The 27,801-nt window shown below is 41.4% G+C and overlaps 1 protein-coding gene across 1 annotated transcript; it reads right to left on the reverse strand.

Annotated features, from left to right (window-relative positions):
• Nucleotides 1-349: 349 nt before the first annotated feature.
• ppp6c (protein phosphatase 6, catalytic subunit) lies at nt 350-27,799 on the reverse strand. Its single transcript, XM_078549895.1, has 7 exons — nt 27,464-27,799; nt 14,064-14,159; nt 13,058-13,123; nt 9,264-9,405; nt 9,028-9,107; nt 2,572-2,781; nt 350-950 (listed from the first exon to the last, which is right to left on the reverse strand). Exons 1-7 carry the CDS (start codon nt 27,536-27,538, stop codon nt 702-704), a joined length of 918 nt encoding a protein of 305 aa, XP_078406021.1. The 5' UTR covers nt 27,539-27,799; the 3' UTR covers nt 350-701.
• Between the last annotated feature and the right edge of the window lie 2 nt (nt 27,800-27,801).

Raw genomic sequence — 27,801 nt, forward strand, 5'->3', positions numbered from 1 at the left:
AAGCAAAAGTTGTTCAAACACATCTTGGAAACAAAAGGAAGGTTTCCAATGCAAGGCAAATGAGACTGGTTAATTAACTTATCAAAATGTTGGAGTAGTCAGTTTTGAAGCTTCAAAATATTCAAATGCTAAAAGCTAATACAATATTAAACAGTCTTAATATAAAACGTTCTATACATTGGAAACAGTTTTAAATAACTTGCACCATTAAATGCTTAGTTTGCACATCAATGATCTAATTATTTACAAGACTTCATGTTTCAGTATATACATAGCTAATGTAATAACGAAAAATCTCCCAAATTTAAATATCACTGATTTAAATCAGAAAGGGCAGTAAACATTGGAGTTAATAATAAAGCAGTTTATTTTCAATATTTTAACCTATGAGAGTTGTTGTCACCATATTACTATATTAAAATACAATGAAATTTGAAAACTGATCAATACAATTATTTTAATGTACAAATTTTTAATTACTGGAGCACATAAATCAGCTTCTCAATATCTGCTAGCATTAAAAACAAAAGAAAAAGGCAGCCCTTTAGACCACTTTATTCATTTTAGCATTTAAAATATTTGATAGAATGGTTGAAATTCTACATCTTGAACCTTGTCTACACAACACAATGTATGTTTACAGTCCATTGTGCTCACTGTATTTTAAGAAATTTTTTTTTTTACTGAGAACAAAATATATTTTAAAGGAAATAGGGTGTTGTTGTTCTTGGTGGAATTACACGCTCTGAATCTGGAACTGCACGAAATAACTTTGGCTCCCTTGAGTTTACGTTGTTGAAGACCATGATTGATGCAATATTTCCACAACGGTAGCAATAGTTAGGAGCAGACCACACAGTCACCAACTTCTCATCAAACATGAATTTATATCCTTCATGAACTAGCTGATGTGCTCGGCAGATTAGTTTCAGGTTGTTGATATGAACAAACTACAAAACAAAAAGAAAAATGTTTTAAAAAAATGTAGAAAGGAAAGGCCCATGGCTGAACTTTATTATATTTAGTTAAAATACCAAAGTTGAGGAGCAGAGCGCCACTTAGTGGTCCATTACTGAATTAAGGTAAGTTTGATATATTGTGGACTGAGAGGAGTGCACAGCGTTTTCACCAGATTCATGGTGCATATTGCACCAACTCATTTTGAAGGAGGGAGAGAAAAAATAAAAGTTATAGTCAATATACAAAGGCCATCAAGTATAATTTTCAGCTCAGCCAGGACAGTAATAAAGGTTAGTGCGATTAATTTCTGGGGTGCTAAATTTAAGAGAGGGGAAAAAAGGTAAAAGCAGAGGAAAGAAAATAAAAACATCACTGTCCAAGTGTTATCCTGAATGGCTCTCTTCGTAGTGACACACCTGTATCTATTAACACTTGATCTTTTTGTCATGCAACTCAAGACACTTTCTCTGGACAATAGTCATGTGTCCTAATTTCATACAAAATCAAGTCACAAAAACACTTCATAGATTTCAGAAAAAGGATTGTCTTGAACTGTATCAGGCAAGGGGGGAATTGAGGGAATGGCGAATACTGAGGAGGGCTGCAATAATTTACAGAAGATCATGAAAAAATCTGCAGAATGGGCAAATAATTGGCAACTGAAGCTCAACACAGATAAATGAAGTAATACATTTTGATAGGAAGAATATGGGGATCAATTATTATTTGGGAAGGTGCAAGTCTAGGTGGGGTAGAGGAACAAAGGGATCTTGGAGTACAAATACATCAAGGTCATAAAAAAAGCAAACCAAGCACTAGACTTTATATCTAGAGGATATAATTGTAAAGTAGAGAAGTTAGTCTAAATGTGTATCAACCTTGGTTAGACCACACTTAGATTACTGCTTGCAGTTCTAACCACCATATTATAAAAAGAATTTGAAGCACTGGAGAGGGTGCAGAGAAGTAGTACAAAGATGATACCAGAAATGTCTTATGCATACATATCAGAAAACATTTGACAGACTGGGTCTCTTCTTTCTTGAATGACCGAATAGAAGTCTTTAAAATTATGAAAGGTTTTGATAGAGTGGATACGGGGAGAATGTTTCCGCTTCTGGGGAACAGCATAACTAGAGACCATCAATGCAAAATTGTCACCAAGAAATCCAACAGAAACTTCTTTACCCAAAAAGAGTGCTGAGAATGTGAACTTATTACCACAGGGAGTGGTTGAAGCAAATAGTATAGATGCATTTAAGGGGAAGCTAGACAAACATATGAGAGAGAAGGAAATAGAAGGTTATAATGGCAGATTTAGATGAGGAAAGATGGGAAGAAGTGAGTGGAGCATAAATGCCAGCACAGACTGGTCAGGCTGAATGGCCTGTTTATGTGTCATATATACTTCATAAAAAGGTAGAAAGAGAATGCAAAATATGAAAAAAAAACAGTATGCAAATATGAAAATATGATTTGACCAGAATATTCTAACTTTCAAAATTACTTAGTAAAAGGACAATAGTTAACACTAACTTTTTTTTTACATCAGCTTTCCCTCCTACCCCTAAAATACTGAAGTTCTTTGAAAGTCTGTATTTGACAACTTGCCTCGTTTGTAACCTTTGCTCCAAAAAGCCAGCCTGCTCCTCGAGGACTGATGGCCCAAGTATCTACATCCTCAGGATCTGACCATACGAGGTCACAAAAGGCTCCTTTGTGTGGGATCTCCTGGTTACGCTCAATGGTCCGGATTTGATCTAGAGTTTTGATATCAGGAGAAAGTCCGCCATGCACACACAAGATCTGTTCATCTATCAACTGATGTGGAAGAATATAAATTAATTGCCTTTGTAATTAAATGCCCTATAAAAATATTCTGAGCATAAAGTAATGCTGATTTATATATTTAACTATAAAATCATACAAACTGACAAGATAAAGAAGCCCTTCAACCTATTGTGCGTGCCAACTCGTCGTTAAAGAAATCCAACTGGTCCGGCTCACCCACAATCTCCCCAGAATCCCATATCTTCCTCTGCTTCAAATATTTAATCAAATTTTCCCTTCCAAAAAAAAAAATGCAGTAGCGTAGCCACTTATTGATATAAAATATTTCAAGATCTAACAACCCTTGAGGAAATTTCTCCTAACCGGTCTCCTTGCTCCTAAATTTTAAAGTTGATGGCCGCTCACCGAGTTCACAACTGAAGGAAACAACCTTTTGTCACTCAATCAAAACCCTTAATAGATTTGAAAACTTATGTTAAGTCTCCTCCTAATTTTTTCTGCTTGAGTGGAAAATCCCAATATTTCTAAGGTCTCTTCCTAATTATAGTTCCCCAACTATAATCATCCTGGCCAATCCACACTGCGCACTTACTATGGATTTAACATCCCATCTATCAAACTACATATAGCATTCCAACAATAGCATAACCAATTATTTTCTTCTACAATTTTTCAAATGATGGCCCAGATTTTGTGGTAATGTTGTCGGAAAAGTCAGCGCTCAGTCATTACAACTGTGAAACTGACAGCAACTTCTGGTGTCCACATGTGTTGTCAAATGTGAAAATCTAGGAGCTACTGTCAATAATTCTCTGCTCCTCCACAACCTTTTCTGTTTAAGTCCTTGCAGGTGGAAAACAATTAGAAATCATTGGCTTGATGTGAACTTCCATTTTCTACTCAATTAGATTGACCATTAAAAAAGTCACATCTTGTTCTGAGGTCTAACTGGGTTTTTAGTGGCGTGCTAGATAATAATTACTGTTGAATAACATTTCTAGCCCTGAAAACTATTATTTTTGTGGAATTCCAATTTTCTCCATGCTATGCTAAAAATTCCATAAATTAAAATATTTAAAAATGTTTATGATATTTCAGTTCCTACCTTAATCCCATGTGTATGTCCCAATCTTTATTTTGTTTTCTGTAAAGTGAATGGTAATACTTGCTAGTTACTGCCTGGTTTGATGTCTGTAAGAATTCTTCAATGTGACTGGCTCCTTAGTATGTCTGATGACAATTGTTGTTGGATAGCAGAGATCCCCAATGAAATTAATGTAGGGAAAGGTGAAATCCACACCAAAAAGATCACTATATCTTTGAGGGCAGTTTTCTTCAAGGTCAGCAGTGAGCACCAGCACTTTTCCCACTGACAGCAATAATTGGGCCAATGTACTTTTCTCCTAAACTTGTTTTATCTACCTGCATTTTCAGAAATTCAGATACATAATTCCCTTTCTTAGTTTATCCACATCCTTCAGTTCTTTCCATTGAGTGTATAATCTCATTCCTGGTTTCCCACCTAAAATATGCTAACCTCATTAGTTTAGTCACCTGTCTGCCCATCCGACTAGAAGGCTTCTGCTCCTGAAAATATTTGTAAAAGTTTTCCTTGTCATTTGCCAAACTCCCCACTTTTATGTTGCCAAATTCAGATTTTGCTTCCTATATCCAAGTACAATCATGTTAATTTTATATATACATGCACAGAACTAGAATTAGCATTTATTCATGGGGTATACTATTTCCCCTCCTCCTATCAACCATGCCTATGCTGCTGCATTTCCTTTTAAAACTATATAATGGGAAGTCTCGAAACTTGGTGGGAATGTGAGTGATGAGGAGGATGTTAAGAGGTGTCATGGCGATTTAGACAAGTTGAGTGAGTGGGCAAATACATGGCAGATGCATTATAACGTGGATAGGTGAGAAGTTATCCACTTTGGTAGGAAAAACAGAATGGAAGAGTATTATTTAAATAGTGATAGATTGGGAAATATTGATGTACAAAGGGACCTGGGTGTCCTTGTACACCAGTCACTGAAAGCAAGCAGGCAGGTGCAGCAAGCAGTTACGGCGGCAAGTGGTATGTTGGTCTTCATTGCAAGAGGACTTGAGTACAGGAGCGAGGATGTCTTACTGCAGCTGTACAGGGCCTTGGTGAGATCATACTTGGTGCAGTTTTGGTCTCCTTACCCAAGAAAGGATATACTTGCCATAGAGGGAGTGCAGCAAATGTTCACCAGACTGATTCCTGGGATGGCAGGATTATCATATGAGGAGAGATGGGATTGACTAGGTCTGTATTCACTGGAGTTTAGAAGAATGAGAGGGGATCTCATTGAGATGTATAAAATTCTGATGGGGCTGGACAGACTGGATGCAGGAATGGTGTTTGCTCAGGTTGGGGCGGATATGGAACAAGGGGTCAGAATCTCACGATACGGGGTAGGCCATTTAGGACTGAGATGGGGACAAACTCCTTCACTCAGAGGTGGTGAACCTGTGGAATTCTCTACCACAGAAGGCTGTGGAGACCAAGTCACTAAATATATTTAAGGAGGAAATAGATAGATTTCTAGACTCTAAAGGCATCAAGGGGTATGGGGGAGAGAGTGGGTGTATGGCATTGAGATAGCGGATCAGCCATGAATGGCGGAGTAGGCTCGAGGGGCCAAATGGCCTACGCCTGCTCCTATTTTCTACATTTCCAGAGTATTGTCAAAAGCAACATACATTCATGCAACAAAAACAGAAAATGCTGGAAAAACTCAGCAGGTCTGACAGCATCTGTGGAGAGAGAAAAAAAAAGTTAATGTTTCGAGTCTTTGTGGCCCTTGTTGAAACATTAACTTTGTTTTTTTTTTCTCTCTCCACAGAGGCTGTCAGACCTGCTGAGTTTTTCCAGCATTTTCTGGTTTTGTTTCAAATTTCCAGCGTCTGCAGTATTTTGCTTTTATACATTTACACAATGTCTTTAATGTAGAAAAATGTCCCAAGACATTTAAAAGACACAAGGAAAGAAACTGACGCTGCAACAAAATTGAAGAGTGTTTGATTTGTCAAATAACAGGATCTTTAAAAGAGGGGCATGAAGAGATTTAAAGCAGGAAATCAGAATATGAGTCAGGATCACGAATGGTGCGATGAAGTTGTGGGGCTGGATAATGCACATGGCTAAATTTTGTTTTTAAAGAAGGGCAGTCACGTTGTCTGTGTATTGGCGGCGGCAGGGAGCACGGGGGCGGGTGCACAGTGCGCAGAGGGCAGGGGAAAAGAGAGTTATGCCCAGGGTGGCCAAGGATGATAAGCACACAAATTTGAGGCCCTGGGGGATGAGAAGCCAATATAGGTCAGTGCAGAAATGAGTGATGTGTCAGCTATGCTTTTCTCTCCTTCCCAGAGTTCAGCACAACTGGAAATTCAGATTTTGGCTCCATCAGCCTCAAACAATGATCGAGCTTTTTTTTGCTGTAAAACATGCATTGAAGTCAATAGTATACATTCGAGTGCATAAACTTTATTCAGATTTATTAGTACCATGCTTTGGAAGTAGAACAGAACAGATAGTTCATTGGCAAGATAAAGCTTTTAAAAACAGACTGGCAAACTGGATCATTGCATTGCAAATGCACTCTTCTTTTCAACTCAAGGGGTGACATCATCTCCTCCTTAAAGCAGCCATGCTGACCCCCAACACAGTAAATTCAAAATCCTTATTCTAGTTTAATGTTGTCCAATCCATTTGTCACTAGCCAAATGTGGCTAATTGGAAATTCAGGTGCATATCTGATTAAATAAAAAATGATGAGGCCGATTAGCTCAGTTGGCGAGTGTGGTTCAGCACGATGCAAACAGCACGGGTTAAATTCATGTTCCAGCTAAGGTAGACTTGGGACCTGCCTCCCTGCCACGTCGGAGTATGGAAAGCAACAGCAAACCATCACTAATGTAAAAAAAAAACTGCCGAGAGAAACAGCTGAGGACGAAGCATCAGCAGACAATTAACCAAGGACCTGCCTTCGGGAACAGCACACATGAATGAAATATGTTTTAAGTACATTTACCTGTATGGAAGATGTTTCCTTTGAAGTCAGTGCATCTGACTAAAAGTGTCACATGCCACACCTGATTTCTACCTAGCTTGTGGACAACATTGTCCTAGTTCATTATTTTGCAGAATCTAATTTTGCAACTTAAGCCATATATTCCAGCTTGCATGTCCGCAGTACCAACTCTAGCCTAACCTGCATTCTTCCCATTCCCTTTGTTCTGCCATTTGCAGCAGAACGTCCAACCATTTTAATATGCACTTTGGAATTCTCTTCCAAAACTCCTTCACTTTGCTACATCTCTCCTCACCCTAAAAAGCCCAAAAGTTAACACAGTTTCAGCTGCCAACCATGTTCTTCTCCTTCTCTCCCAGCCCTTATGTTAAGTGTCTTGGCATGTTGTGCTACATTAAAGGCACTATGCAGTGGCAAATCATTGAAAAGCATAGATTACATGCATGGTACTTCCATGTATCTCTCATGTAAATTTTGAAATGTTATTATTTTGGTTGTGCTCGCTGTTAATGCTGCGCATGCACCGTTGTACTTTTTTACTGTGTTGTTATTGCAAGCAACGGAGTAGGCAACAGCCAGGAGCAGAGATGCTCATCAAACAGTTATTAAAGTCTCACCTTCTCCAAGTCAGTGACATGGAGCGGGGGGGAATGGAGCCAGGGATTGGGATGGGGAGGGAGGGAAGGCTTCTGATTCACCTAGTGATGGCTGCATTTCTCGATTACAACCTCCATATCCCACGTTTGCAGCTCCGGGGTTTCTTCCGGTTGGATCTTATTCAGATCCTGAAGCCATTCACCTAGTTTCTCCCACTCCAGAGCCTCTTCCTCCCCTAACCCGGGCTGATCACTGGAAAGAAGCCCCGGAGCTGCAAATGCAGGGTATGAAGGTTGTAATCTGGAATTGCTGCCGTCACCATATAGATCATAAGCCTCCCCTCCCTCCCCATCCCAATCACCAGAAACTGTGGGGAGGCCATGCCCTGACTGCCCACTCGCTGCAGGGCTCAGAAACTGGTTGAACGGCTTCAGGATCTGAAGAAGATCCAATCGGCATTGTGTCACCTGCAAATGACATCACTGCTTTTCTGCACATGGCAAGAGACACTATTATTTCCATGTCTATCATGCTGGGTAAATTATGATGGAACAAACAGTGGCCTAACTACAATCAGCTAAAGACTGACTGTAATGGCACATTTCATCCATCTGGGCAGGATCTAAAGCAAAAAACTATGATGCACAAAATGGAAATCAGTTTGGTTGTATTAGAGTTTTAGACTGACGAAAGTCTATGTTTGCTTATTCTTCCATTATACAAAATGCTCATTTCCTTCCTTATGCAAGGTCGGTCAACCTAATTTTCAAGTAATTTTCTCAAACATATAATACGTTACACTCTTGGAACAAAGCACAGTGCAGAATTTAGTGTTTCTTTATTTCTAGCTATAACAAATAGAATAGCATCCAAATCTAAACTAACTAAATTTTCCTCAATTCTGGAATTGAGCAAAAGTCCAGATGATCTGAAAAGTGACTGACTAAGTAATGGATCTTCTTGTGAAATCTCTAACTAATATCAGCATGTCAACTTTGCCTTAAAGTGAAAATAAAGACCAAAGAAATAAAAACTACAGTAGACTTGAATTATATTGATTAATTTTTGCAAGTCTACATTTCTTTATAAAAATTGATTATATAGACTTGGATATTGTGATCAAGATATACTGCTCCAGTGTCCTTTGATCTCAAAAATATCTCAATGAATGTTTGAGTTACCAGATGATATTGTTGAATGTACTTGCACATTCAACATCTGCTTTGATCATTCACCCTTGAAAATGCATTCATGTTAAAGTGCCCAGTGAGAACAGAGTTTGTTGAATCTACAGTAGCCAGCTGGTATTCTCCATTCACTGGAGGGGACTCTAAGCTTCACTTAAAAGATATCTTCCCCTGAACACAGGCTAACAATACTATCCCTCTTAACACAAGTTAATCCTATCTACAGAGAGAATATTTTATGACCAGATCATCAAAGCAGCTGAGGTTACTCTTGCCAAACCATGAGTTCAGTTCAGTTTCACTACTGCGAAGCCCCCTCATGTTAACAATTCTTTGGTACAAGGGCTGCTAATCACCAACATCCAATTTTAGTAGAATACACCCCAAGTACTTCAGAATTTTTCAACATTAACATATCTACTTACGGCTGCTACTGTGAGCATGTCGAAGACTTTGGTACAGTACCGCCAAGCATTAGCATTTCCATATTTTGTTTGGCACTCATCTGTTAAAACAAACCGTGTTTAGTTTTGTCTGAACATTCAAAATACTGGAATTTGACAAAAGTTTTGATCAAGAAATCCTTGTTTCTTTTCCCAGCAGACAAGCTAGCTTTCACAAAATCTTAAAAAACCTACTCAACTTAAATTTACTAAGTTACCATAGAACCCGTAGACTTGAGTGATTTGTCTGCTTTCATGATTTCCTCTGAGAAGTGTGATGCGATCAGGCCATTTCGCCTTCAATGCAAGGAGGTAGGTGAAAGTTTCAAGACTATAATACCCTCTGTCCACAAAGTCACCCTGTTAAAATGGCAAGTTACATTAGTATTACAGGCAGTTTAAAAAAACATATGCAAGAGAGTGTGCGGCAAAACTTATAAAAACATTTATGTTTGTATTTCTAATGAGACTGAAAAACAGCAATAGAACTATTCCCGCAATTATTATATACTATACATGAGATTGGCAAGCAGCTATTTTGTGTACCTACATAATCTTGAAACAATACACAAATCTAAACTTTAAATAATAAACTTGGTACAATATGTAGTTCTAATGTTCATTTTTGATGGTTCAGATGCACATCTAACAGCTTTTTATTTCATATATAGTACAAAATAGCTCATTTTCATAATGTGGTTCTACAAAATACTTATTCTTTAATTCATTCATGGATGTGGGCCTTGCTGGCTAGATCAGCATTATTACCCATCTCTAATTGCCCTTGAGGTGGTGTTGGTGAGCTGCCTTCTTGAACCGCTGCAGTCCTGTGGTGTAGGTACAGCCACAGTGCTGTTAGAAAGGGAGTTCCAGGATCTTGACCCAGCGACAGTGAAGGAACGCCAATATGTTTCCAAGTCAGGATGGAGTGTTGTTTGGAGGGGAACTTAGGGGGGTGTTCCCATGCATTTGCAGCCCTTGTCCTCCTAGATGGTAGTGACCATGGGCTTGGAAGGTGCTGTCTAAGGAGCCTTGGTGAGTTCCTGCAGTGCATCTTGTAGGTGGCACACACTGCTGCCACAGTGTGTCAGAGTTGGGGAGAGTGAATTTCTGTGGTTGGGGTGCCAGGATGCTTTGTCCTGGGTGATGTCAAGCTTCTTGAGTGTTGTTGGAGCTGCACTCATCCAGGCAAGTGGAGAGTATTCCATCATGCTCCTGATTTGTGCCTTGTTGATGGTGGACAGGCTGTGGGGAGTCAGGAAGTGAGTTACTTGCCACAGGATTCCAAGCCTCTGACCACAGTATTTATATGGCTAGTCCAGTTCAGTTTCTGGTCAACAGGAACCCCCCCCTCCCCAGATGCTGATAGTGGGAGATTCAGTGTTAGCAATGCCATTAAATGTCAAGGGCCGATGGTTAGATTCTCTTTTGCTGGAAATGGTCATTGCCTGGCACTTGTGTGGCGTAAATGTTACTTGCCACTTGTCAGCCCAAGCCTGGATATTGTCCAGGTCTTACTGGATGGACTGCTTCAGCATTTGAGGAGTCATGAATGGTACTGGACATTTTGCAATCATCAGCAAACATCCCCATTTCTGACCTTATGATAGAAGTAAGGTCATTGATGAAGCAGCTGAAGATGGTTGGGCCTAGGACACTTACCCTGAGGATCTCCTGCAGTGATGTCCTAGAACTGAGCCGATTGACCTCCAACAACAAAAGCCACCTTCCTTTGTGCTAGTTACGACACCAGCCAATGGAGAGTTTCCTCCCTGGTTCCCATCGGCTCCAGTTTTGCTAGGGTTCTTTGATGCCTCACACGGTCAAATGCTGCCTTGGTGTCAAGAGCAATCACGCTCACTTAACTTCTGGAGTTCAGCTATTTTGTCCATGTCTGAACCAAAGCTGTAATGAGGTCAGGGGCTGAGTGACCCTGGTGGAACAGTGAGCAGGTTATAGCTAAGCAAGTGCCACTTGATGGCACTGATGATGACCCTTTCCATGACTTTACTGACATTCGAGAGTAGACTGATAGGACGGTAACTGGCCAGGTTGGGTTTGTCCTGCATTGTGTGTACAAGACATACCTAGGCAATTTTCCTCATTGCCGGGTAGATGCTAGTGTTGTAGCAGTACTAGAGCAGCTTGGCTAGGGACACAGCAAGTTCCAGAGCACAAGTCTTCAGTATTTTTGCCAGAGTATTGTCAGGGCTCATAGCCTTTGCAGTAGCTAATTCCTTCAGCTGTTTCTTGATGTCACGTGGAATGAATTGAATTGAATTGGCTGAAGACTGGCATCTGTGGTGCTGGGGACCTCCGGAGGAGGCCAAGATGGATCATCCACTCTGCACTTCTGGCTGAAGATTGTTATGAATGCTTCAGCCTTATCTCTTGCACTGACATGCTGGGCTCCCCCCCACATCATTGAGGATGGAGATATTTGTGGAGCTTCCTCCTTCCAGTGAGCTGCATAATTGTCCATCACCATTCACAATTGGATGTGGCAGGACTGCAGATCTTAAGATCTGAACCGTTGGTTGTGGAATTGCTTAGCTCTGTCTATTGCTTGCTGCTTATACTATTTGGTACACAAGCAATCGCATGTTGTAGCTTCACCAGGTTAACAGCTCATTTTTAGGCGTTCCTGCACTCTTCATTGGCTGGGTGGTGGCAATGGTAGAGTGGGGGATATGCCAGGCTCTGAGGTTACAGATTGTGTTAGAGTACAATTCTGCTGCTGCTGAGGGCTAACAGGGCCGCATGGTCACCCAGTTTATAGTGGTAGATCTGCTTGAAATCTATCCCATTTAGCACGGTGGTAGTGCCGTACAACACGATGGAGGGTGTCCTCAATGTGAAGACTGGACTTCGTCTCCACAAGGACTATGTGGTGTACTCCTACCGATGCTGTCATGGGCAGATGCATCTGCAGCAGGCAGGTTGGTGAGGATGAGGTCAAGTATGTTCTTCCCTCTTGTTGGTTCCCTTACCACCTGCCACAGACCCAGTCTCGCAGCAATGTTCTTTAAGACCAGGACAGCTCACAGTCTGTGGTGGTGCTACCGAGCCATTCTTAGTGATGGACATTGACATCCCCACCCAGAAAATATTCTGCACCCTTGCCACCCTCAGTGCTTTATAATGGAGAAGTACTGCTTCATCAGCTCAGGTGGGGGGTCCTGTGGGTGGTAATCTGCAGGAGGTTATCTTGCCCATGTTTGACCTGATGTTATAGGGTCCACAGTCGACGTTGAAGACTCCCATGGCAAATCCTTCCTGACTGTATACCATTGTGCCACCACCTCTGCCGGGTCTGTCCTGCTGGTGGGACAAGACATACTCAGGGATGGTGATGGTGGTGAATGCGACATTGTCCGTAAGGTATGATTCTACGAGTATGACTATGTCAGACCGCTCTCCCAATTTTGGCACAAGCCCCCAGATGTTAGTAAGGAGGACTTTGCAGGGTTGACAGGGCTGAGTTTGCCGCTGTCACTTCTGGTGCCTAGATCGATACTGGGTGGTCCATCCGGTTTCATTCCTTATCCAATTGGCTTGCTGAGCCATTTCAGAGGGCATTTAAGAATCAACCACATTGCTGTGGGTCTGGAGTCACATGTAGGCCAGACCAGGTAAGGACGGCAGATTTTCTTCCCTAAAAAAGGACATTAGTGAACCAGATGGGTTTTTACAACAGTTGACAATAGTTTCATGGTCATCATTAGACTTACAATTCCAGATTTTTTGTTGAATTCAAATTCCACCATCTACCATGGTTCAAACCCCACTACCGAGCATTACCCTGGATCTCTGGATTACTGGTCCAGTGACAATACCACTACACCACCACCTCCCCCATTGAACTTTTGTTCAATTTGAGACATGAATGCAATATCAACTGCCAAGACGAGATAGTCAGTTTTCGAACTTCACAACCGAACTGTTTTTATGAAATAAAATTAATTTTAAAATTCAAAGAATTCATGGTATAATGCTTTAAACAATTACTTACCATAAAAATATAATTTGTGTCAGGAACTGGACCGCCAGTTCTAAACAGCTCACCCAAGTCATAAAACTGTAAAAGAATTTTAAAATTTGTCGATATGAACATTTTGTACATTATGAACATGAAACCTATTTTTAAAAAAAGTTGTACAGGAAATGTTAGATCTGAATATCCCCATTACTTCAACATGCATATCCTGTCCTGCACCCAAATTACTAACTGAACACAAATGTTCATTTTTTAAACATGATTGAATTTTGTAGAAATTCAGTCTCCAAAGTACCATTAAGCTTTTAAATATGTTTAAGAGAATTAAGAGGTTCACAGCAGTAACCCCAATTGCTGTCAAGAATAATTATTTGTCAGAATGTTAGTGCAAAGTACGTCAAGCAATATCACTTCTGTGCTGTGGAATAATGAGGATTTATTTGGAGTAATTGCTTTGTTTGGTGGGTCATGTACTGGACTCTGATGTCCATGCTCAAATCCAGCTGAGACTGATGGAATGAATGGGGTGAAATGGGTGGAGCAAAGCACCAAATTCCCCCCAAATCAACAACCTCACTCAGACTGGAGGATGGTCGTAGGGGGAAAATGTCATATTGATAGTCGGGATGAACTCTTCTGGAATACAGTACCCAAAAACAGAAAACGTTCCATTCCCAAGCACCAATATCTCCACCTTGATGAACACAAAATATCACACACAGGTTTATAAAAATCACTTGTTATACAAAAAAGAGAGAACGCAACTGAAAGAAATTCACACTAATTTGCACCAACCATTAGACATCAATGTGACAAAGAATCCGCTTGCAGTTTTAAAGTAAGGAACTAATGCAAGTGAGGCAGCAGTTAAAGGGGGAGATTTTCAACTGATATTTAAAAGGCAGATTCAAGAGGATACCTAAAGCTTAAGTAGTTATACCTTTCTGAAATCAGTAATAGTCAGCCTGGACTAGCTGCCCTTCAAAAGTACAAAATCAATGGAAAATGAAAATAAACTCACCTGTCCATGTATATCCCCACAGACTGTAACTGGTGTAGACACTGGCTGAACATTAGACTCTTCCAAAAGCAAGTCACATACATAGTCACACAGTCGCTAAAATATAAAATAAATTTTGATCAATAAAATTAAAACCACTAAATTTGTAACAAAAGTCCAATAATGCAGGCTCCTGAAAACAGATCAGTAATCATTCAATGTAATTATGGGCTTAAAGGACACTATGGACACTTGGCTGGACTCATTCACAAAGTCAATTCCTAAAGTCTATCTCCATCATGGGGTCTCCTTGTAAATAAAAATTAAAGCCAGTACACATTTTCTTCAGAATAGCACAACTCTTCATTCTGATTTGCCAATGTGTTACCATCTGTTTATTAAATAACATTTCTTAACTTAGTAAAGGATCCACAACAGGGCTGGTTAATGAACTGTGGTTTTACATTGTCCCCCAATCTCCTGAAAAGGAATCACCAATGCTCATTTAAAAAATGAGGTGACATTTTTAAGCAACTACATTTTCTCACTCTCCACAATCCTCTGCTGGTACCACAGACGTGGCATTAACTGACTTGGAGTGTCTCCATATCTATACCTGCAAGTCACCGCCAACAACCACCACATTATAGCATGCAAATGTACAGAATGCAATATAAACACAAATAACACAGTTGAATGGAAATGAAGTGTTTTTTAAAAAATAAACACTCTTCCAAATTTCATTTTCTTAATAGAGTGCTCCCTTTGATAGGAAAGCCTTCAAAAAGGTAGACATTGTGTGTACAAGCTTTGGAATCTTTCTTTGTCTTTTTGTTTTTTTATCTGTCCTCGTTCCAAGGGTTAGTAACACTGTGAACAACTTTTCTCCACTGATTTCTATTCTCCACTGCCCATCTCATAGACAGACCAGTTCATGTTCTGATATTATCCATCCATGCCATCTTGGGTCGTCTTTGTGCACATTTTCCAGGTGTTTTGCCTTGGAATCAACATCTCAAATTGAACAAATGATTCAATAATTGCCTTATCATTAATCTTCCTCCATCCACTAAATTAAATCCTTTAGTTATCTAACATTAATAATTTCATACAAGTGGAATAGATGGTAATCTGGCCTTTATCTTTCAAAAGGGAAAAAAAGCTACAAGCCCAAGAACACCCCTGAAACTCTTAAGAATGGCAAGCGAGCATGAAAGTTCCAGATGTCAGTGAGGCAAGGCATCACCTGGCATGCCATTCGGCTATACAGAACAGAAGGATCCCAGATTCTATTCCTAGTCTGTCTTAAATTGCCGAGCTCAGCTAAGAAAGTAAGAAAGATAGCTGCATTTTTTTTCAGTGCCAAGTAAAGTTTGGCTCCTTCAGGTTCGTAATTACTATTCTGTAACTCCTTCTGGAAGTCATTCACTGTAATGCCTGGTGAAGAGGCATCTGGCGTGATTGTTCAAAACAATTTACAAGGCTGCTGATACTCACTGCATCCATTCTCAACAGTCACTACTTTCAGGGCAAGGCAAGAAAAAAAAAAAGCAAACAATGAAAAGTAATTTTTCAATATGTGCATGTGTCAAATAAGTGTTCAATGTATTCATTGAACTTATGGATTCAACAACTTGCACAGCTGCGTACAGTTTTAAATGACGTCATGTATGCCCAAATAGGCGGTGTTGCCCTGGGAACCCCCCCAGGCCCAGCTCTCATTAATATCTTCGTAGCTATCCAAGAGAAACACATCTTTGATGGGATTATTCCTAACCTCCTACCCCTTGCATATTTCCAAAATGAAGATGATACGTTTTCTATATTTGAATCTGCAGCTGCACGCAAGAATTTCCTTATACTCAATAGGATCTAGCCTGTGTTGAAATTCACCTTTGAAATGGAGTAAACAAACTCTCTTTTCCTAGGCATGTTAGTTGAGAAATCCACCAATGGGTTCTCTACTTCTGTCTACCGCAAGCCCACCTTCACTAGTCAATATTTGCATTGGGATTCCTACAGTTCCACATGGTACAAGATTGGTCTTAACAGCAACTTTGTAAATACGGCCATTTGTCACCATGCAAACTTGATGCTGAAATAGGGCGCAACAAAGACAGCCTACGGGAAAATTGCTACCCTGATCAGATCAGATGCTGTATATCTCACAAACCCGTGAATGGGCTTAAGGCTGCCACTTTTGGTTCTGAAAAGTACCCAGTCTACCTCGGAAAGGCAAGGTGTGTCAAAGATTTGAGCAACAGGTGAAGCTGGTCGTTTCATGCTGCGACTATGTGTGTATATGAGTGTATTCTCCACTAATATGATGCTATCAAGTCAAAAAGACGCCCTGCCTACCACACGAATGAATAATGTGGTGGACGAATTTCAGTGCCAGCATGATGCAAGGTATGTAGGTCGCACATCCCAATGACAGGCAGCAGATCATATCAAACAGCACATCCCTTTGGCTGCACGCAACTGGCAAAGTCCTGACCGTACCCAAGCAGCCTGTGCTTGCAAAACTTAATGTCCATTAAATGCGATTCCACGACTGGACAACCTTTCTAAACAAACCTGACTGTGCTAACAACCAATTTAAGATTATCCGTTGGGCTCATAGTGTGGCTCACTTGTGCGCTAGCAGGTACATATATTCACATACAAGGCGGAACACATCCAAGCACTGTGCCTTTTTGAATGAAACAGAAGCTTGACAGGTAACCAATCCCTGGTACATTCTCCATGGCACCTACCATTGGCTCTGCCAATCAGAGTCTGCTTGCAGTATAAATTGTTGTTCCCTTTGAGATCTGTTATTCTTGCGATTCTGTCCTGATGAGTGCAAGGCGAAAAGCTTCAACAGCATGTCTCTTTTTTTCCAGCAATAATTCACTATCATTTTAATTTATCTGTATGTTCAACGCACTCTACAGTTATTCCCAGTCTCAAAGTACATGACATACAAAAGTACCAAAAAGAGCAGATAGCAGGGAAAGGATGGGGAAATAGCAATAAGAAATGTTTAATTCAACAAATATCAGAAGTCAAGATGCAAAACGGTAAACAAAAAGCAGAGTAAAGAGAAAATTAAGTAGCCCTGAGCATCTACTGACAATTGTTGAAACTTTTAGTTTGATTAAGTTGAGACAACAAAAAGAAAACAAATTCTTCTGCATAGCAATGTAATCAGCTACCAGAACCATAAAGGTGAATAAAAAACAAAAATAAAAATACCTGGAAAAACTCAGGTCTGGCAGCATCTGCGGAGAGGAACGCAGTTAATGTTTCGAGTCCGTATGACTCTTCAACAGAATTAAGTAAAAATAGAAGAGGTGAAATATAATCTGGTTTAAGAGGGGGTGGGGGGGGACAGGTAGAGCTGGATAGAGGGCCAGTGATAGGTGGAGATAGCCAAAAAATGTCATAGACAAAAGAACAAAGAGGTGTTGAAGGTGGTGATATTATCTAAGGAATGTGCTAATTAAGGGTAGAAAGCAGGACAAGCAAGGTACAGATAGCCCTAATGGGGGTGGGGTGGGGTGAAGGGAAGGGATCGAAATAGGCTAAAAGGTAGAGATAAAACAATGGATGGAAATACATTTAAAAATAATGGAAATAGGTGGGAAAAGAAAAATCTATATAAATTATTGGAAAAAAAAAAGGGGGGATAGGAAAGGGGGTGGGGATGGAGGAGAGAGTTCATGATCTAAAATTGTTGAACTCAATATTCAGTCTGGAAGGCTGTAAAGTGCCTAGTTGGAAAAGGAGGTGCTGTTCCTCCAGTTTGCGTTGAGCTTCACTTGAACAATGCAGCAGGCCAAGGACGGACATGTGGGCATGAGAGCAGGGTGGAGTGTTGAAATGGCAAGCGACAGGTCATGCTTGCAGGCGGACCGAAAGGTGTATACTTCACACCTTCCACTTACCTGTATGCCCTGGTGTTAAAGCAGAATTACAAGCAAAGAGTAACTAATGAGAAAGTAAATATTTAATTGAGAACATTTCCAGCACTAGTTTCCTTTTACATAGTGTAAGGAACATATATTTTTATTTCTTTTGAACTGGTGTAAAAAAAATATTTTTATTTTCTGTTGGACTGTGGATTAAAATTACAATGGCTGCAATTTGAAAGGCATGTCCACTGGAGCAGGATGAGAGATAGATACAATGTTGCAGTCCATGAACAAAGTGTGCCATAAAAGACAGGATGGTGCCGGAAAGGAGTCCTGGACCAAGGGAACTGCCTGGCAACGTTTTAATTGGCTCCTGACCAGGTTTTTATATGAGAGCAGTGCAGAATAGCTCCTAGCCTGAAAGAACAAGACCTAAAACCTCACCTTCCTGTGTGTGGAATATTCCAGTAATTCCACAATAATAGCTAGTTGGCTTTTTCTCCTCATATCTCTATAACCTGCTCTCTCTCTGAAAACCGCTGTCGAGAGGCAAAGGGGAAAATCACTGTTAGAGACATTGAAAGGCAAGTGCTCAGTGAATTAAATACTGAAAAGTGCTGGAAGACCACCTTGTGTCATCAACAAGGTCTGAAAGGAATTCAGAAGACATCAATCAAAATCAACCCACCGAAACCTGTACTCCAGAATTGGTGCTATTGAACTGTTTTATCCCACCCGTAAAATCCATGTTTTTGTGTGTCTTGTGTGTGTGTATAGGGATTTAAGAAGGGGTAGAATTTATGCTATAGAGTTAGAAATTAGCAGTTCACATTTCTTTCTTCTGCCACTGGTCAACAATAGTTTGTTCAATAAATAGTTATTTACATATTAAGTTTACCAACCTGGCGCTCCTATTCTGTTAACCCAAATTAAACAATTAGGTGGGTTGATCAAACTTTTCACATTTGTCCCGGCTCAGGGAGCAGCGGGGCTTGATATTGCAGCACACTATCCCCAGTGGGTCATGACAATAGGAGTAATACCAGATAGAGAGATAAAAATGTAAAGTTGCTTTGTTACTAACAAGCAGTTGGACAACATCACTTTCTAATATTGCAACTGATATATTTCCTTGTGTGCAGGAAGGAAGTGGACCACAATACAAATAGGAATTGTACCAAATGTTAGCCTGTAGCAGACTTCAAGTTAAAGCTGAAGATACTTGCCTTTAAAACAGTAGAAATTTGAGTTTGATAGTATAAAGAGTACTAAATTCAAACAACATGCTTGAACTATAATACTGAAATGCACAACATTCTCCATCATTTCTCTATTCACTGACACTCTCAGAAGTAGAGAAACCTTTTTTCTATCTTTACATACTCACCCATGTCCTCAAGTGTTTTTTGGCTAATGTTAATAAAAGATTACATTTATGATAACATTACTGCAGATGCTTGCCATCTGATATAAAGACAAAGTTCTGGAAATACTCAGCAGATTTGGCAGCATCTGCGCAGAGAGAAACAGAATTAACGTTTCAAGTCGAATATGACTCTCCTTCAGAACATAAATCACAATTAAGATTTGCAAATACCCAGATTCTAATTTCAAACACATCCTAACAGGACTAATACCAACATGCCAATAACCAGCAATATAGTTTGTGAAAAGTCAGTTCAGCCTAGATACAATTTTGTAGCTGTATATCACCTGAAAATTAAAGATGCCACTTTAAACGGCTGAATGCATTCAATGCTAGTATGCACTTATTTCACTTGGGAAGCTCCATAAAGTGTCCTATACCCATTTATTTTAGAACTACTACAGTGCACAAGTTAATATAATACCATATTAATGTCTAATATAAAGACAAAAAAGACCAATACTAATAAGTAGATTTTACATTGCGTTGCCAGGAAGAGGTCACAGTGAAACATGTCAAACCACATATGTATGTGACCAAAGCTAGACAAAGCCTCAATGTGGCTTAATCAAGGGCTTATTTGGAGGAAGGTTAGTATTTCTCATTTTATATTTAATGTTCATGTAATACATCCAGGCACCCTATTTACCTTGTAGCTCTAGTCACAGGTATAGAAGACATAGCAGATGAAATCCAATGCAGAGTGTGAGGTGATATTGATAGAAAGAATGAAAAGACAATGCAAGCTTAATGGTACAGTTTTAAAAGGGGTGCAAGAGCAAAGAGACCTAGGGTTGTTTGGGCACAAATTTTTGAAGGCTACATGCAGGTTAACAAAGCAGCATATGCGATCCTGGACTATAAAATAGAAGCATAGAGCACAAAAGTTACAAGGTTATGCTAAATCTATATAAAGTGCTAGTTTGGCCCCAACTGGGAGTAGATGGGCTGGTTAACAAAGCAGGATATAGGATCCTGGGCTTTAAAATAAAGACATGGAGCACAAAAGTCAGGAGATTACGCTAAACCTATATAAAGTACTAGTTTGGTTCCAAACAGGAGTATTTTGTTTAATTCCAGGAAGAACAAGACGACTTTGGAAAAACAAGAGATTTACTAGAATGGTCCTGAGGTGAGGAATTACTGTCATGCAAATAGACTGGAGAAGCTGAGGTTGTTCTCCTTAAAGAAAAAGCCAAGAAGAAATCTGATTACGGTGTTTAAAATTATGTGCGTTCTAGACAGGATAAATAAAGAGAAACTGTTTCCAATGGCTGAAGTATCAACAATCAGGGGGCACAGATATAAGCCAGAGGACATGAGGAAAAATTTTTAAAAACACAGCAGCTGGTTAGGATTTAGAAATCACTGCCTGATAAGATGCAGGAAAGAGATTCAGCAATAACTTCCAAAGGGAATTGGATAAACACATGGAGAAAAAAAACTATAGGGAGAGGGGAAAGAGTGGTGTAGTGAGGGTAATTGGATTCCTCTTTGAAAATGTCAGCACAAACTCAATACATCAAATGGCTTCCTTCTATGCTGTACTACTCTATAATTGCATGATTTGCCACAAGATACATGTGGCTAAGTCCATTTCTGAACGATAAATAAAAACTGTAATAAACAGCATCATTGGCCATTTGATCTCAATAGTACGCTCACTTCAACCTTTGTGCATTTGTTGGGAAAAGGCAAGAGAAAACAAAGATTGTGCACAGTCTCGTCTCCTTAGTTACTGAATGGTGATTAGTTAAGTGAAAAACACTCACCAAGCACATATGCTTGTATTATATGAGTGTAAATAAGATGTTTTTCACTAAAATTAATACATGTGGTTAAACAATGTTGCCATAACCATGTTCAAAGTTAATCAGCAACTTCTACTGAACAATACTGGGTTACATGCCAAGAAATATTCATTACAGTCATCATCTGGATCACCACCAAAACATCTCATAGGTGTTAGTCATCTGCAGTTCCTGACTCATGGATGTGTCAAGTTCCCTTAAAAAGAGGACACATCCAGTTTATAGGAGGGCAAGATGCTAGTTAACTGTTATAGACGAATACAGACTGTTCGCAGGAATTTCCAGATTTTTCTAAATAGGCCTCAATTTCTTTCAGGAGATTGCATCGCAGGGGAGTTGATGATTTTGCCTCCGTTTGCGCTGCGTTGAGGTGCCTGTCCAATTCCCTTCTGAAAACCATGACTGAGTTTGCCTCCGCCATACCCAGGCAGTGCACAGATCCTAACCAGTCGCTGCTTTAAAAGGTTTTTCCCTCAAGGAGCCTTAGGCTCTTTTGCCATTCACCTTATAGCAGTGTCCTCTGGTTCTCAATCTGTCAAAAAGAACAGTTTCTCCCTATTTAAATGGTGTAGACTCCTCATTATTTTGAGCACCTTTATCACCCTTCTTTCCTCTGAAAAGAACAACCCCAGCTTCTCCAACCTATCCACATAAATGAAGTCCCTCATTCCTGGAATCAACCTCCTGAGTACTTTTCTGGATTCTCACTAAAGCTTTCACATCGTTCCTAAAGTGTGGTGCCCAGAATTGGACATGATACTCCAGTTGAGACAGAACCAAAACCAGTGTTTTACAAAGGTTCAACGTAACCTCCCTGCTTTTATACTCTATCCCTCTATTCGTAAAGCCTAGGATCATGTATGCCTCATTCACTACTTTCTCAACCTGCCCTGCCACATTCAAAGTTGGTGCACATATACCCTCAAAGGCCCTCTATTCCTACATCCACTTTTGTACCCTTAATTTTATAGGGTTTGACTTTGTTTTTTATACGAAAATGTATCACTTCACATTAGAACATATCACTTCATATTTCTCTGCATTTAATTTCACCTGCCATATGTCCACCTGTTCCACCAACAAGTCAAAAATAAAAATACCTGGAAAAACTGAGCAGGTCTGGCAGCATCTACAGAGATGAACACAGTTAACGTTTCGAGTCCGTATGACTCTTCAAAAGAACTAAGTAAAAATAGAAGAGAGGTGAAATATAAGCTGGTTTAAGGGGGGGTGGGACAAGTAGAGCTGGATAGAGGGCCAGTGATAGGTGGAGATAGCCAAAAAATGTCATAGACAAATGGACAAAGAGGTGTTGAAGGTGGTGATATTATCTAAGGAATGTGCTAATTAAGGGTAGAAAGCAGGACAAGCAAGGTACAGATAGCCCTAGTGGGGGTGGGGTGAAGGGAAGGGATCGAATTAAGCTAAAAGGTAGAGATAAAACAATGGATGGAAATACATTTAAAAATAATGGAAATAGGTGGGAAAAGAAAAATCTATATAAATTATTGGAAAAAAAAAGGGGGGGGGAAATCGGAAAGGATGTAGGGATGGAGGAGAGAGTTCATGATCTAAAATCGTTGAACTCAATACTCAGTCCAGAAGGCTGTAAAGTGCCTAGTCGGAAGATGAGGTGCTGTTCCTCCAGTTTGCGTTGAGCTTCGCTGGAACGATGCAGCAGGCCAAGGATGGACATGTGGGCATGAGAGCAGGGTGGAGTGTTGAAATGGCAAGCGACAGGGAGGTCTGGGTAATGCTTGCAGACAGACCGAAGGTGTTCTGCAAAGCGGTCACCCAGTCTGCGTTTGGTCTCTCCAATGTAGAGGAGACCGCATTGGGAGCAACGAATGCAGCAGACTAAACTGAGGGAAGTGCAAGTGAAATGCTGCTTCACTTAAAAGGAGTGTTTGGGCCCTTGGACGGTGAGGAGAGGGGAAGTAAAGGGGCAGGTGTTGCACCTTCTGCGGTTGCATGGGAAGGTGTCGTGGGAGGGGGTTGAGGTGTAGGGGGTGATGGAGGAGTGGACCAGGGTGTCACGGAGGGAACGATCCCTGCGGAATGCCGCCGGGGGGGTGAAGGGAAGATGTGTTTGGTGGTGGCATCATGCTGGAGTTGGCGGAAATGGTGGAGGATGATCCTTTGAATGCGGAGGCTGGTGGGGTGATAAATGAGGACAAGGGGGACCCTATCATGTTTCTGGGAGGGAGAAGGCGTGAGGGTGGATGCGCGGGAAGTGGGCCGGACACGGTTGAGGGCCCTGTCAAACACCGTGGGTGGAAAACCTCAGTTAAGGAAGAAGGAAAACATGTCAGAGGAACTGTTTTTGAAAGTGGCATCATCAGAACAGATGCGACAGAGGCGAAGGAACTGAGAGAATCGGATAGAGTCCTTACAGGAAGCGGCGTGTGAGGAGCCGTAGTCGAGGTAGCTGTGGGAGTCGGTAGGCTTGTAATGGATATTGGTGGACAGTCTATCACCAGAAATTGAGACAGAGAGGTCAAGGAAGGGAAGGGAAATGTCAGGGATGGACCATGTGAAAATGATGGAGGGGTGAAAATTGGAAGCAAAATTAATAAATTTGACCAGGTCCAGACGAGAGCATGAAGCAGCACCAAAGTAATCATCGATGTACCGGAGAAAGAGTTGTGGGAGGGGGCCGGAGTAGGACTGGAACAAGGAATGTTCCACATACCCCATAAAGAGACAAGCATAGCTGGGGCCCATGCGGGTACCCATAACCACACCTTTTATTTGGAGGAAGTGAGAGGAGTTTAAGGAGAAATTGTTCAGTGTGAAAACAAGTTCAGCCAGACGGAGGAGAGTAGTGGTGGATGGGGATTGTTCGGGCCTCTGTTCGAGGAAGAAGCAGAGAGCCATCAGACCATCCCGGTGGGGGATGGAGGTGTAGAGGGATTGGACGTCCGTGGTGAAGAGGCGGCGGTTGGGGCCAGGGAACTGGAAATTGTTGATATGATGTAGGGTGTCAGAGGAATCACGGATGTAGGTGGGAAGGGACTGGACATGGGGAGAGAGAATGGAGTCAAGATAGCAAGAAATGAGTTCCATGGGGCAGGAACAGGCTGACACGATCGGTCTGCCGGGACAGTCCTGTTTGTGGATTTTGGGTAGGAGGTAGAAGCGGGCCGTCCGAGGTTGGGAGACTATCAGGTTGGAAGCTGTGGAAGGTAGATCACCAGAGGAGATGAGGTCAGTAACTGTCCTGGAAATAATGGCTTGATGTTCAGTGGTGGGGTCATGGTCCAGGGGGAGGTAGGAGGAACTATCTGTGAGTTGACGCTCAGCCTCTGCGAGGTAGAGGTCAGTGCGCCAGACAACAACAGCACCACCCTTGTCAGCAGGTTTGATGACAATGTCAGGGTTGGACCTGAGAGAACGGAGTGCAGCAAGTTCAGAGAGAGACAGGTAAGAGAGGGTGAGAGGAGCAGAGAAATTGAGACGACTAATGTCATGCCGACAGTTCTCAGTGAAAAGATCAAGAGAAGGTAAGAATCCAGAGGGAGGGGTCCAGGTGGAGGGAGAATATTGGAGTTGGGTAAAAGAAACCGTTGAACGGGGAGAGGACTCCTGCCCAAAGATGTGAGCACGGAGATGAAGGTGGCGGAAGAAGAGTTCAGCATCGTGCCAAGCCCGAAATTCATTGAGATGAGGGCGTAAGGGCATGAAACTAAGTCCTTTGCTGAGCAATGAACGTTCAGCATCGGAGAGGGGAAGGTCAGGGGGTATGGTGAATACACGGCCGGTGCTGGGATTGGAAGACGAGATGGGGACAGAGGGACAGGCAGGGGTGGAGGGTCCTGGGTGGGTGTTGGTGTCGATGAGTTGTTGGAGCTTGCGTTCCTTTGCACCTGAAAGAAAGAGACAAAGTTTCTTGTTGAGGGGTCGGATGAGACGAAGAATAAAATGAAACTGGGGGCATGCACAGCTTAGAAAAAGGTGCGGTGGTGCTGCTAGAGGGCCAGTGATAGGTGGAGATAGCCAAAAGATGTCATAGACAAAAAGGACAAAGAGGTGTTGAAGGTGGTGATATTATCTAAGGAATGTGCTAATTAAGGGTAGAAAGCAGGACAAGCAAGGTACAGATAACCCTAGAGGGGGTGGGGTGGGGTGGGGTGAAGGGAAGGGATCGAAATAGGCTAAAAGGTAGAGATAAAACAATGAATGGAAATACATTTAAAAATAATGGAAATAGGAGGGAAAATAAAAATCTATATAAATTATTGGGAAAAAAAGGGGTGGATCTGAAAGAGGGTGGGGATAGAGGAGAGAGTTCATGATCTAAAATTGTTGAACTCAATATTCAGTCCGGGAGGCTTTAAAGTGCCTAGTCGGAAGATGAGGTGCTGTTCCTCCAGTTTGCATTGAGCTTCACTGGAACAATGCAGCAGGCCAAGGATGGCCAAGCATGCCACCAACAAGTCTATGTCCTCCTGAAGTCTATAACTCTCCACCTCACAGTTCACAATACTTCTAAGTTTTGTATCATCTGAAAGTTTTGACATTGTGCCCTGTACACATTTGCTAATGACTCCTCCATTTCTGAAGATTAAACCAATCTACAGGTCACACTGAATTCTCATTGGCTCCTTTGCTCAGGAATTGAACCCCCACACTCACCAAGCACCGCCCTCGCTATTGGTCAGCTCAGTGGTAAAGCTGAAAGTTCAAGGGTTGCAGGTTCCCTTAGCAAAGCCATGGGGAAAGAAATCAGAGGAAAGGGAACACAAAGCTTTTGCAGTGCAGTCCCACCAGTGTAAGTATAATGGGGAAGAGGTGCTGCATCTGTCAGTCATTGAGATGTTGGAGATAAATAAGTACTGCATGGGGAAAAAGGAGCTGAAAGTAAGTGGCTTACATCAGTGTTGCCCTTTAGATCAGATTCTGGTGCAACTGTCATTTGATATCTTTCCCGGGTCCCAACAGTTTTGAGATCCTTTTCACCTTTATTTGTATGCATTTCCCAGAAAAGGCACACTCCCTTACACATTGGGTCATTAATACATCTTACAAAAGCAGTGGTACTAGCACCAATCCCTGAAGGGCCCCACTATATAACTTCCTCCAGTCCAAGTAACAATCATTCACCATTACTCTGTTTTGTGTCACTCAGCCAACTTTGTATCCATGGTACCACTGTCACTTTTGTTCCATGGGTTTCAACTTTGTTGGCAAGCCTATTATGTGGTAGTTTATCAAACCACTTTTGGAAGTCCAGGTACACCACAACAACCCCATTACCCTCATCAAGCCACTTTATTACCTCATCAAAAAACCCAATCCAGTTATAAACATGGCATAATACTTACCAGTCCTCCATCTCTCTAGTCCTCTGGTACCACCTCTGTATCTGAGCAGGATTAGAAGATTATGGCCATTGCCTCAACAATTTCTACGCTTACTTCTCTCTGTAGCTTCAGATGCATCCCATATAGCCCTGGTGACTTATCAACTTCAAGTAAAACCAGCCTTTCTAATAACTATCAATTTTAACCCATCTCGTCTCAACTACCTCCTCTTTCACTTAAACCATATAACCAATACCTGTTCGAGTTTTAAAAAACTGCAGAACGGCCGAGTATTTTTGAAGAGCTCAAGCTTTTCAGCCCCGTTTTAAGCAACAGAACGTTAACAATGTAGCCTCTCTTTTATATGCAATGAAATCAATTTATCTCGAACTAACCAAAACAAAAGTTAGTAGCTTGGAGGTGGATTGGAATTAATTATGTGATTAAATAGTCTCAAAATGACATGACAGAATCTCGCAACTAAACGAACCACTGAAAATCGCGTACCTTCCAGCTTTACGAAGTGATCTATTCTTTCCGCGACCAGCGGGCAACGGGGAAAGTTAACTGTAGCGTTGATGAAACGAGCCACATTATAATTTAACGTTTATTTATATATACACATCCCACTTCGAGTGGACACCTCCCAGGGGGCGGTAGGGCCAGCACTTGTGCTGTTTTTAATTCTAGTTGCATAACAGTGTCACTGTAACGCGGCCGAAAATAGCCCTGGGCGGACGGGGGGTGTCCACTTCTCCTACATTATACGTATGTCAAAACCCAAAAAGTAGACAAGTACCACATTACTTAAGGCACAAGACGAAAGGCCCCAAAATATGACGATAGAGCCTAAACCGGTAGTCCTGACAGTTCCCGTTGCGTCGCTACAAATGTGCCCTCCGACCAAGACATCAAATAGATTTAGCAAAACAAGCAGAAGGAAATTAAATGTAAGAAAAAATGAGGAAACGGGTTAGGACACTACCTTCAGGTCATTTTCCGGGAGGTATTTACACTGCCGAGCTATCTCCACATACTTATCCAGGTCCAGAGGCGCCATTTTGGGACACGGACTGAGCGGGCCCCGGGCCAATGACGCGTTTCCGGTGCTAAAGTGCCAGCCGCCGGCTGAAGGAACCGGCCTTACCCCTCGATCTCGTCCTCCGCGCTCACTCCCCAACGACCGCTCCCCCTTTTTTGAAGATTAACCCAGTTCCACAGGTCATGCCGAACTCTCATTGGCTCCTCTGCTCGGGAGTTTTAACCCTCGCACTCGCCAAGAGCCGCCCTCTCCATTGGTCGGCTCGGTGGTAAAGTTGAAAG

This window comes from Cetorhinus maximus, chromosome 10 (genome assembly GCF_964194155.1).
Source record: "Cetorhinus maximus chromosome 10, sCetMax3.hap1.1, whole genome shotgun sequence".
NCBI classification, from domain to species: Eukaryota; Metazoa; Chordata; class Chondrichthyes; order Lamniformes; family Cetorhinidae; genus Cetorhinus; species Cetorhinus maximus.

Bases quoted from the DNA above. Each gene is read 5' to 3' on its own strand.
- ppp6c (XM_078549895.1), bottom strand. From the start codon at position 27,538: ATGGCGCCTCTGGACCTGGATAAGTATGTGGAGATAGCTCGGCAGTGT. The intron at 14,160-27,463 runs GTAGTGTCCTAA...TTTATATTTTAG, and splicing joins TCCCGGAAAATGACCTGAAG to CGACTGTGTGACTATGTATG. The intron at 2,782-9,027 runs GTAAGTAGATAT...CTTCCACATCAG, and splicing joins ACATGCTCACAGTAGCAGCC to TTGATAGATGAACAGATCTT.